Source organism: Citrus clementina, unplaced genomic scaffold (assembly GCF_000493195.1).
Source record: "Citrus clementina cultivar Clemenules unplaced genomic scaffold, Citrus_clementina_v1.0 scaffold_1, whole genome shotgun sequence".
Classification (NCBI taxonomy): domain Eukaryota; kingdom Viridiplantae; phylum Streptophyta; class Magnoliopsida; order Sapindales; family Rutaceae; genus Citrus; species Citrus x clementina.
The window spans coordinates 4,302,540-4,314,252 of NW_006263303.1; the positions used below are offsets into that span (position 1 = coordinate 4,302,540).

The 11,713-nt window shown below is 33.2% G+C and overlaps 3 protein-coding genes across 4 annotated transcripts; all 3 read right to left on the reverse strand.

Moving 5' to 3' along the window:
• Positions 1-593: 593 nt before the first annotated feature.
• Positions 594-1,775, reverse strand: LOC18055394 (blue copper protein). Its single transcript, XM_024177368.1, has 3 exons — positions 1,592-1,775; positions 1,130-1,474; positions 594-1,018 (listed from the first exon to the last, which is right to left on the reverse strand). Exons 1-3 carry the CDS (start codon positions 1,773-1,775, stop codon positions 594-596), a joined length of 954 nt encoding a protein of 317 aa, XP_024033136.1.
• A 2,015-nt stretch (positions 1,776-3,790) lies between these two features.
• Positions 3,791-4,848, reverse strand: LOC18055395 (umecyanin). The gene is made up of 2 exons (XM_006450827.2): positions 4,574-4,848; positions 3,791-4,411 (listed from the first exon to the last, which is right to left on the reverse strand). The coding sequence occupies exons 1-2, from the start codon at positions 4,758-4,760 to the stop codon at positions 4,014-4,016; spliced, it is 585 nt and encodes a 194-aa protein (XP_006450890.1). The 5' UTR covers positions 4,761-4,848; the 3' UTR covers positions 3,791-4,013.
• A 1,087-nt stretch (positions 4,849-5,935) lies between these two features.
• Positions 5,936-9,897, reverse strand: LOC18055396 (glucan endo-1,3-beta-glucosidase 14). 2 transcript variants are annotated; one of them, XM_006450828.2, is made up of 3 exons: positions 9,516-9,897; positions 7,705-8,744; positions 5,936-6,559 (listed from the first exon to the last, which is right to left on the reverse strand). In XM_006450828.2, exons 1-3 carry the CDS (start codon positions 9,586-9,588, stop codon positions 6,491-6,493), a joined length of 1,182 nt encoding a protein of 393 aa, XP_006450891.1. In that variant the 5' UTR covers positions 9,589-9,897; the 3' UTR covers positions 5,936-6,490. The 2 variants fall into 2 exon arrangements, with proteins under 2 accessions (XP_006450891.1, XP_024034313.1); XM_024178545.1 differs by lacking the exon at positions 5,936-6,559 and adding an exon at positions 6,586-7,124.
• Positions 9,898-11,713: the final 1,816 nt, after the last annotated feature.

Genomic DNA, 11,713 nt, shown 5'->3' on the forward strand with positions numbered 1-11,713 from the left:
GAACTAATTTATTAGAATAAAATATCAAATACAATAACGAGGAGCCAAATCCCACACACAAAAAAAAAAAAAAGAAAAAAAAGAAAAAAAAAGAGGTAACTAAGCCAAACCAAATACTGGCAAAACCTATAGTTTAGAAAAGTCATTACCAACACAGAGAAGGGCATCAGGGCACGAGTAAAAATTTTTAGTTCTAAAAGAAACATTTGAATAACCCCTTTATTATTATTATTATTATTATTATATATATTTTTAATAAGACCTCAATTTAGCGAGGGATATTTATTGAATACAGTCGAGAAGAGAGAGACACTCAATTACTTCAAGGTCCTCGTGAAGAACAAAATGAAACAAGAAGCAAACTAGAAGCTAGGTAGCGAACAGACTTCAAAGAAATGGTGACGAGCTAGGCAACTAAAACTCCACGAGTCCAAAATTATAACCCAAGATTGACTGAATTTCCCAAAACTGCAAACCCAAGATTAGCAAGCCACTTTGATGATCACCCCTTCCCCTTGGTGCAAAATATGACGACGACGACGGCTTCTAGTGTACTCCCTGCCATCCACGATATATAAGACAAGGCAGTTACGTTACTCAACAGAGCTAGAGATCAAAGCCACAGCAATAATAGACAATATGGTGATATAGAAGCCGCCCACAACCTGACATGGAGCTACGCTGGCGGGCGGTGGCGGAGGCTGACGACAAGGAGGAGGCTGGACCGGTGGGGGAACTGGGGCCGGCGAAGTTCTGTTTCCTGGTGGTGGTGGTGGAGGCAAGGGAGGTGGAGCGGCCGGCGCTGGGGTGCTGGTACCGGTGACGTTGATGGCCAGCCGTTGTCCCAATGAGCAGTGGCTTAGATATGTAGAAGTGAAGTAATATTCACCGGGGAATTTGAGTGTGATTTTCACTGGACTGGAAGTGAAAACTGCAATTGTGCTGTTAATGTTGCACGTTTCGTATACACCCTTGGGCACTATGGCAACATCTTGTGTCCCATTCGCAAAGTTAAATACTGCATAACATTTTTGAAAAAAAAAATAATAATAATTATTCACATTTCAATTTAGTGCTATGCTACTTTTATGTGAATTTGTTATTAATAAATTAATTACCTAAAGTGTACAAACGAAGAAAGAGTAGAAGGAAGCCCAAGAGGCATAAAAAAGTGCACCACCAGGCGGAATGGCCCAACCAATGTTACCGCCGACGGTGTAGTTCACCGGAGTTCTTGGCAGAGAAGGACCGGGGCTGGGTTGAGGAGCAGGGCCAGTAACGTGAATTGCCAGCTTCTGCCCTAACGTGCAGTGCAGCTCCAGGGTACATATAAAGTAGTAATCCCCAGCTGCCTCGAGGCTGAATTCTGCCGGGCCTGTGGTTTTACGTGAAATGGGACTCGCTGGATTGCAGTTCTCATATGCTTCCTTTGTTACGCTTGCTACATCTTGTTGTCCGGTTGTGAAATTAAACACTGCAGAGTTAACAAACAAATTTATTAAATATATATGTGAAGGTAATTATGGGCCACGTTCGTATTTTCCAAAATGTGAATTTGGGCAATAATTTTCTTGTCGCTCAGAGTACGTACGAAGAATATCACCAACAGAGAACGTCTGCATGGAAGCCCAAGTGACATAAGCGATGGCGCCACCAGGAGGAATTTGCCATCCTAAGTCACCGCCGACCACGTGGGTAGTCTCGGCAGCTGTGTTCTGTAAGAGAGAAGCCATGCATGCTGTCACTGCAATGGCTAAAATGATTGTTCTTGCCATATTTTATTTAGTTTGTATAGACTTTATTTTGATTCTTGTGCTTAATGGAGAATTTAGTGACTCTATTTATAGTAGTAATAGACCAGAGGTTGAGTAATGAATTGATAAGTTTAGTTTGGTCATTATTTTTGTTTAATTATTTTCTATCACCCTCCTATGCATTTAATTAATTTTCGATTAACACAGACACTCCAAGTTTTGAGTTAGTACAACATTAATAATTGTTGTTCATGCACATAACAAAAGTTGCACATGTTTCTTCATTCCCAAATCGCAAAACATAACGGGACTTTATGTTTCCAGAAGAATTTTAATTAATTAGTCACGACCAGTCATCATTAAATTAACATTGTGGGTTTTTTCAAATTAACTATATTAATTAGTCATCCAAATGCTTACTTGGACTCATTCCCTGAAAATTATTTTAAAATCACTCTGCATATTACTACATCAGCTATGATTTTGATGCCTCTATATGCGTATTAATTTATCGAGACCGTAAAGAACTGGGTATAATATAAAAACAGATTTCGAAAGCGAAAATATACCAAGTCAAATATTGACGATATATAAGATTAAGAATATAGAAATGATACTCACCCCATCTGCTAATCTCACTTGAACCCCACCCAGGCCAATTTTTGTACATTTGTTTCGACTTGTGTGAAATTCTGGTGAGATTTAATTATGTTGGCGAGTCGAATACAGAAATATTGTTTGCTACCTCATTAAAGAATTAAGTCTCATAACAAATTAAGTTATATTATTTGGTTAGCATCCAACAGATAATTCTATTAAAAGATTATTTTTGTTTTTTTAGTTTTTTTATAAATAAAACACATTAATGATATTAATGAGTGTGTGTTCTTTTTCAATCGTATGATCACATGTATCTTTCAATCAATCATACGTTGGGTTTAAAACTACTGCACTGCGACAAACAAGCTGCATGTTAAAGACTTAAAATGTGTATACACGCACGTGACAAATGCTAATGAAGAGGGAGTAATGTGTGGTTGTATTTTTCCAGTTAATTATATGATTAGTCAACCAAAGTGGCTTGTAATATTCGAGATCTCTTCTTCCCCGAGCAAAAGGCAAAATATATTTCCTAAATTATTCAAGCTCGCCCCGCGGGCTTTATTATGTGAGTAAACCCAATGTCCATTATGTCTTTTAAATTATTCACACGGAACCATCCATTCCGTGACACGTATTTAATTGTTCGTGTAATTGTCAAGCTTTTAATTTTTATAGCACGCAGTATTCTGGTATACGTAAGGTCGGTGCTTTGAACATGCAACCTAAAAGACGTGCACAAATTTACATTTATTTTTCACGTAGACTTTTATAAATCATTTTAATTACTTTTAATTACTTTTATTGACAATAAAATTTATACAATTTGAGTTCGCTACTCTCGCCCTATACAATCCTTAAATCTAAATAAACAACTCTCCATACTCACAGCATTATAATTTGTTTTAATTTGCGGTTTATTATTTTGATTTAATTTACCCAGAATGCTGAATTCTATTGCTCAAGGTTCAGCCCCAATATATTTGTGTGTGTGAACACAATTTTTTATTTATTTTTGAATGAATTGGTCACAATCCAACTTTTAACTGTCAATATAACAAGGTGGAAATGTTCTTTTACTCAAAACTCTACTGAAGACGAACATCATTACCGAACCTAATTTTTGACTTATGGGCATACAAAGTCGATCTAGCAAGCTACAACGACGTTTCGCTGAAAATATATATATGCATTCGGTTGGCTTTTGTCGGATTATATATTCCTGTGTTACAAGGTCAATGAATATCTGGTTAGGCTTGAATAATTTAACTCGTTCGCCATTTACAAAAATACAGATTTGATCAACGTTACATTGTTATATTAAAACAATATTTACCATGATGTTTCGCTTAGAATGTACATTTTAAGCGTGAACGTTCAGAAGATAGAATAATTATAATTAATAATCATATGACTGTTATTAATCGAGAAAAGCGAAAATCAGAAACGACATAAACTATGATCATTGATCCCCATAAAAATCATAGTGACGCGGCTGCTGATGAATAAGAAATGAATTACAAACAGCCTTATTCAAAAACAAAATTCTCAAACAATCATCACGATCAAATGAATATGTCTGTATTCTGTCCAGTAAAAACCATAGCAATAAAGAAAACTAAAAGACCCTCATAAGCAAGCAATATATGGTATAGCCGCCTAGTAGAACAAGCCTACGGCAATGAACATCAAGACGGCAGCAAAGCTAACGCCTATTGGGGCAGTGTCAGAAGGTGGCGGTGCTTGCGTGGAAGGAGTAGTATCAGTGCCGGTGCCAGAAGGACCAGGGGGTGCGGGAGAAGTGCCAGGGCCGCCGCCGGCAGAAGGAGCAGGGGCTGAGCCGCCGGAGTTGTTACCAACAACGTTAACGGTCAACTTTTGGCCGGCGGCGCAGTGACCGGGGAACCCGCATATGTAGTAGTGCTGACCAGTTGTGTTGAGGCGAACCCTTGCCGGTCCATTTGTTATGCGATTGACGGCGTTGGCCGTGCTGCATGAATCATAAGCTTGCCTTGTCACTACAGTCAAGTCATGTGCTCCAGTAGCGAAATTAAACACTGTAAGATTAAGGGGGCAAAAAGAATAGAAAGAGATTAAGATCAATGATCGACGTTAATATATATTACGCTTGCTATTATAATTATATATATGACAAGTTGCCTCATTATGTACGTATAAAATTATTATACTAGAATTGTTTTAAAATATTAATTAATTACCAAGAGTGTCGCCGATCCGAAAGGTGTTAGCAGAAGCCCAGTTGGAATAAAAGGTGTTGTTTGGTGGGATTGTCCAGCCCGTGTTGCCGCCCACAACAAGATCAACGGCGGCTGTGCCGTGTAGCAGTGTTGCTGCAAAAGCTAGAGCCATAACGAGCTGTGCCATATTCATATTTCTAGTTGCCATTTCTTTCTTCGTAATTGTGTTCGCCGGAATTAAGGCCGCCCCCCAAAATCTTTTTAAGTTCTGTGTGCTGCAGGTTAATTGTTGCCTGTAGGCTCATGTTGATATATATATATATATGTATATATAATTATATATACATCAATTGATTTGAAAGTCGTTGATAGGTGCAATAGCTTCTCGGTAGGTAATAGTTTGCGTATGTTGACGCATACCCCGTTGTTTTACTTATTATTTTAAAATCTCCTCTTCCTCGAAATGAAGTTATTTAGACATGAACACGAACGCATCTCATTCCAAATTGATTCTAAATAAAAATAATCAATAATGATGCAATTTTTTTTTTTTAATGTTTGATAATACCGACATTAATAGTTTATTAGTGTTGATTTTGTCAGCTTAATCCACCACTAATTAATATATATAGTAATGTCATTTATTATTATTATTTTTTATAACTTAGAACATCTCTAAAAGACTCTATTAATTTTACTCTTCAAATATTTATTTGTTCATCTATGCGGTAAAAAGAAGAGTGAAAAAATATGTTATTCTCCAAAAGACTATTCAAAGAAAAATAAGTTAACATTATTTTAATCAAATAAATATTTTTTCAAAAAAAAAAATAAATGGTAATTAAACACTTCTCTCTCTCTCAAATAAAAAATAATAAAATATAAATTAAAGAAAAAGAAAACAATTTTACAAAATTAAAGAGAGAGAATCATTTCTTATTTGAAAAATCTTAATTGAAGTATCTTTTACATTCTTAAATGCTAATGTTACTAAAATATACATAAAATATGTTCATTAATCTTTGGTAGCTTGTCATCTTGTGACACATGCTTTATGTAAGTGTGAACGGGGAAAAGAAGGAAATCTATTATGCGCACCCTGAACCCACGTTTAAAAAAAGTAGAAAAAGTTATAAAAATGAACACATAATATTATCAAATCATCGAGAATGAAAGTTCACGTAATTGATCAAAGAATTCTCCATCTTATTATTATTATTATTATTATTAAAAAAAAAGAGTCTACTTTATCTAGAATCGTTGAGTTAGTCTCTGATCAGAGACTTTCCGTTAAATAATTAGCACAATATTTTCGAAAACCCGGTCTGCCGATGACTTGGTGAAATAAAGAAACGAGCTGATGCAGAATCTGACGCAATACCAGGAGGTGAACTGTTTCTGGCTCTATTACTTTCGCTCAACCATTCAAAATGCCAAATTCATAATGCTTGAAAAAAAAACTAACCTAACGAAAGATACAGCATCGACAACTAGAGATTATCCCGATGATCATCAGAGCATCCAAATCAAAGTAGAAGTAGAAATACGTGCCTACCTATTTCCGATTGAAGGACTTCTTTGTGGTTATTTAGTTAACTCTGGTTGGTATTCCTCAGCCTATATATAATTTATCCAAAACAAGTGTCGACAAGCATTCTCTAAATCTGTAGATGGAATCTCGAATTTTCCTCCTTGGTTCTTTTGACATGAACTCACTAGGAGAACACGTTTAACCAGGCAAAAATCAATTTACATTTGCTGATACAGATAAAATAATCAGCAATCCTAGCTTATGTTTTTAAATGAAAATACAAGAATTTAGGTATATAGTTTCAACTATTGAGCATGTTGTGAAATGCACCAAACTCAGAACCCTTTGACTTGCGTGTGCTGGTTTGGCAATTAAAATATATGACTGCCCTGAGACATGCTCAATCACTAGCTTAAGAACAACCATTGCCACAGCAAGATTATTAAAATCAAGGAACAATCTCGAGCTCGAATATCCTGTGACAACATATGTAAAGATGAAGAAAAAAGAAGTGAAAAACATGGGGACGGAGGTGGCATAATGGATGCCGGTGTTTCATAAATCATAACAAATAAATGCATACACACAAACACAGACATGCATACACCCTGAATAATGATCAATTGAGATCCTTGTGAATTATGGTAATTATCTGATGCAGGGAGTGGAGAGGCATAATTAAGGTATAAGATGCAACTAACAAGGTGAATTACTTTATATACTCTTAACGGAATCTCCATCGCTCGTCAAGGACGAAAAGGTTGATGCATTCAGTAGTCAAATGAACCAAATGCGTCAAAACCTCAAATGGTTATCAATATCCTCTGTTGAAAAACCATACTAGGTCTGGGAACTTAGTTGATGGATAATAGAGTGTCGGTGAATCCGTTACTGACTTTGTTGGCAATACAGAGAGTACAAGATCATTAAATTACTTTATCTAGTATGAAACAGTCTGCAATCGAGGCATCTCCTTTCATAATCTCTTTTGTAGTGTGTTCATGGTGTCGGGTTCAATCTGGCATCTTTCACTGTGATGAACTGATGTGACACACCTCAAAAAGATAAAAGTCCTCAAAATTTCCCCTCTTGTCAAGTAGGTTTACTAAGAGTACAAACATCCAATGACCTCAAAACATTCAGTGATCTTCTAATAATCATGAGCTATTCACTTCATAGACTAAGAGCCAGTTTTTATTATTTTATTATGATCAGACTCTAATTTAGTAGAATTCATTAAAGACCTATAAGTTATTCTTGTGATTATTTGTGCTTGTTTGAAATGAAAAACAAAATATTCTATTATATGTTTCATTTATACTCACCCCTCCTAAACAAACAAAAATATCTTCTATTGAACATCCCTCCCTCCAACAAAATATAGTGCCAATGAGGATAATTGCAAAGTTTGTACAGAGTAAAACTCAAGGGATATAAAAAAATTTCTATCTTTTTCTTTTTTATTTTTTAAAAAAAGGGATATAACAAGAATATTTTGTAATTTTTTCTATTTTTCCATTTTTTTTGTTTGGTCCGAAGAGCAGCCACTGAGAAAACACAGTGCCCAAAATTTTATCACGTTCATAATGACATATATCACAATTGGTGAAGAACCTCATACCTTAAAAGACAGATGTGATGAACCAGCAGATGAAGACTTCAGTCCATGAAATCCAATGTCATATGCAATGCTCCCATCAGGCTTAAACAGTCCAAAATTCCTCTCAGAAGTCGGTCCAGGTTTCTGATTCTCATTAAAAATAGCAAAAACATAAGCCTTCACCACATTTTTCGGCCGAAGAGGAGTTCCTTTCTTCTTAGCAAGCCTTTTCCGCAGATTATAATTGTATGTCCTTGCATTGTCAACCGTTGCAGCAGCTTCATTGCTATCTCCACGGGAGGCCCATCCTGTCTCTGTAACTATGACTTCCATCTTTTTAAATCCAGCATCCTCCAAAGCAGCATAGGCTGCATCAATCTGAGCATCAAGCATATTATCATAATGTAGCTTAGTTTTTGAATCATCAATCCCTTGAGTTGACTGGAAAAGGGCATAATTAATATCTATATTTTCTGGATCACTCATATAGGCCAGAAATGGGTAAACATTCAAACAAAAAGGAGAGCCAATTTGTGAGAAAAAATCCAAGAGTGGCTTCATAAACTGATCTACTCCTTCTTTGAATATACATGAAGAGGGAGGGTAGGAATTAGCAAAAACAGCCTGTGAGTGTGCAGTGGTGATCTGAACTACATCATCTAGATGAAGCTTTTTTATGGAATTGTAAACATTTTTTACTGCACCTAGAAGAGCTCCCCAGAGTTCGGAATCAGCCCCTCCCAAAACTTCATTCCCCACAGCAATTCCACAAATCTTTGTCTTCGGTAGGAAATTCTGCACATTTTCTTTAACCCAATCCATGGCATGACTCTCATTAGCACTCATTTCTTTCACTAACCCATTTGGAAGTCCAACCACAAGTTCAAGCCCAGTCCCACTAAAGGCCTTGAGAACACTGTGATCAGCATCATAAATACGAACATTCTTTATCTTTGATGCCCTAAGAAGTACAGCAACCTCATCAGGGGAAGGAATGTTATCTGCAATTCTTCCATAATTTATTCCATAAGTTCCAGTAAATGCTTGTACTTTCTTGGGATCTGGAAAAATAACAGATATTTTCAGTCTTATCTCAACACAACCCCGTATAGACGAGGTAAAATGACAGTATTCATTACTTTGTCAGAAAAGTATACACAGATCTTCTACTAAAAAAAATTCAGTATGGTCTTTCAAATCCAAGGAAAGCACAGCATGATTCAACAAAAGTGTGCACGAAAACCTTAATCAGCATGACAGAAATAAACAAGTACTAATTACATATGAATTACGTGAGAGATCAAATTTGATGCAGAGGGCGGCATGAACTTAACAGCGAATTCCCATATTGACATAAGCAAAACAAGTTCAGAAGAAGAAAGATAAAGATTAAAGAAATTTCACTCCAAACCAATTCCTCCAAAAAGATGATGATGATGATGATGATAATCAAAATTGTTACAATCTACATAGAGACCATAGTAAATTAACAAATACACACGACAAAATTATCACTGCTGTAGAGAATTATATCAGCCCTTATTTAGAAATCAAATAAAGTTTAAAAATCAACAAACTGAAAGTTTAATTGAATTCTCATTTAAAAAATAAAATCACAATTTTTCTACCAGGAAAATATCGGTTATAATTTCAGAATTATGAAAACAAGAATTTCATAACTACAAACAACAACTGTTGGAAAGCCATTCCAATCCAAAAAATTTCAGCGATCAATCCAATAATATTCATAAGCTATAAACAATTAAAACTAACCCAATAATTAAAAATTCAAAAAAAAAACAAAAAGAGTAAAGAGAGTTGCAGAAAGTTACCAATTAGAGTGAAGAAGACGGAGAAGAACAGGAGAAGATGAAACCGAAGAAAGAACCTCAAGCTTTTCTTCATTTGTCTTCTTAAAATCAAATCAATAGTTACTACTTTGTTACTCAAAAAGACATCGAAGTCAGTGCACCGCTTCTTGTTCTTGTTCTTCTTCTTCCTCCTCACTCACTCACACAAAAAGATTCTACCTTTTTGTTTTCCTTTTTTTTTCTCTCTCTTAAACTTGCAACTCTCTGCCTCTCTGCTGTTTTTATAAATCAATGGATGGAAACTGATCTTCTTAATTAATTAATTACATGAAAGTATTTTTGGCGGTCGTTTTCTCTGAGCCTTTACTGAGTGCGGGAGAGTGGAGACAGCGGCTTTGGGTGTTTTAATTCTTTTTCCAATTTTTATATTTTCGAATTTGTTTACGTTTTAATTAATTATTAAATACGAATGAATAAATTTACCTAGTTTGGTGATATATTAATTTAAAATTCTTTTGGTTTGATTTGGTCAACTACTGTTCTTGCTCCTATTGGTCAATGATTTACTTGCTTGCTTACTTGGAGTTTTCTAAGTGGTTGCCACGCGCTTTGCTCTGTTGAAGTGGAAGTGGAACTCTACTTCTTATAATTTTGTCTTCTTTTCTTTTTTAATTTTCTATCTCTCTTTAATTTAATTAATTTTCATTTTAAAAAATCCCAAAAGACTTATTGGACATTTCAATTTTTTTTTCTAGAAGTCACTTTTTGATGTTTTTGTTGCGTGTTAGTTTTGAAGACTGAACACTATTGGTATATAAAATGAGATTATAAAAACTGTATTACATGAATGGTGTGTTTATTTCATGGAATGAGGAATGAGAATGAAGAAATGTGAATGAAATCTATGTTTACTTGAAAAAATATAATTTGAGAATGAGAATAAAATGTGTGGATCCCACACAATTTGGGAATAAGAAATGAGAATCTCATTCCTATGGGGGGTTGGGAATGAAAATGAGGGAATGAGAATGTAATATATGTTTACTTTTGTGTCCCTCTAATTTTTTCATATTTTTCAAATTATCCTTATTCAAATCACAATTAATTTTATTAACTTTATTATTTTAGTTATTATTAATTATTATTTTTATTTTTATTAACAATATTATCATTATTGTTGTTGTTGTTGTTGTTATTATTATTATTAATAAAAATAATAATAACAATAATTAATAATAACTAAAATAATAAAGTTAATAAAATTTAATAATAATAATGTAATTTTCATTATCTAGATATAAAAATGATATTAATTAAAATAATAATAATAAATTTTAATAATGATAATATTAATAAAAATAATATTAACAGTAAGTAATAATAACTAAAATAATAAAGTTAATAAAATATAATAATAATATTAATATTAATAATAATAACAATAATCAATAATAACTAAAATAATAAATTTAATAAAATTTAATAATAAAAATAAATATTAATAATGGTAATATTAATAAAAATAATATTAACAATAATTAATAATAACTAAAATAATAAAGTTAATAAAATTTATTATTAATAATGATATTATTATTATTATTAAATTTTATTAACTTTATTATTTTAGTTATTATTAATAATTGTTAATATTATTTTTATTATTAATAATAATAGTAATAATAACAACAATAATGATAATATTGTTAATAATGATAAATTAATTATTTTTATTAATTATTAATACTATAAGTATTTTGGTAAATTCATTCTCATTTTCATTTATTTTGCCAAGTAAACACATCAATGGCATTCCAACACAATGACACATTATCATTCCCATTTATTTTTGCCAAGTAAATATTGAAATCTCATTCTCATTCATCATTTTCATTCCAGCTCATTCATATTCTCAGTCCATTCTCATTCCATGAAGTAAACGCACCAAAAGTTCCTTTAAGGCTGGTTATAATTTTTTAAAATTTAATAGTGAAAAGTACATAAATAATTAAATTCGTTTAGTAGATATTAAATATAAGTTTAATATTTCTTTGTGAAAATATATTAAAATAGTTTAATTTATCATATTTTTCAGTTTGTAAGGTTTCTTTATCTTCTCAATGCGACCAAAAGAGTTTTATTTTTCTTCTTTTGATTAAGGTTCCGTTTGATATAACTTTTTAAATAAAACTTATTTAAATCGAGCTTTTGTTAATAAC

Excerpts from the sequence above, each read along its gene's own strand:
- LOC18055396 (XM_006450828.2), bottom strand. The coding sequence starts at position 9,588 with ATGAAGAAAAGCTTGAGGTTCTTTCTTCGGTTTCATCTTCTCCTGTTC. Across the intron at positions 8,745-9,515 it reads CGTCTTCTTCACTCTAATTG|ATCCCAAGAAAGTACAAGCA; the intron begins GTAACTTTCTGC and ends TTATTTTTCCAG. Across the intron at positions 6,560-7,704 it reads CATCACATCTGTCTTTTAAG|GATATTCGAGCTCGAGATTG; the intron begins GTATGAGGTTCT and ends ATGTTGTCACAG.
- LOC18055394 (XM_024177368.1), bottom strand. The coding sequence starts at position 1,775 with ATGGCAAGAACAATCATTTTAGCCATTGCAGTGACAGCATGCATGGCT. Across the intron at positions 1,475-1,591 it reads CTCTGTTGGTGATATTCTTC|TGTTTAATTTCACAACCGGA; the intron begins GTACGTACTCTG and ends TTAACTCTGCAG. Across the intron at positions 1,019-1,129 it reads CTTCTACTCTTTCTTCGTTT|TATTTAACTTTGCGAATGGG; the intron begins GTACACTTTAGG and ends AATGTTATGCAG.
- LOC18055395 (XM_006450827.2), bottom strand. The coding sequence starts at position 4,760 with ATGGCAACTAGAAATATGAATATGGCACAGCTCGTTATGGCTCTAGCT. Across the intron at positions 4,412-4,573 it reads TCGGATCGGCGACACTCTTG|TGTTTAATTTCGCTACTGGA; the intron begins GTAATTAATTAA and ends TTAATCTTACAG.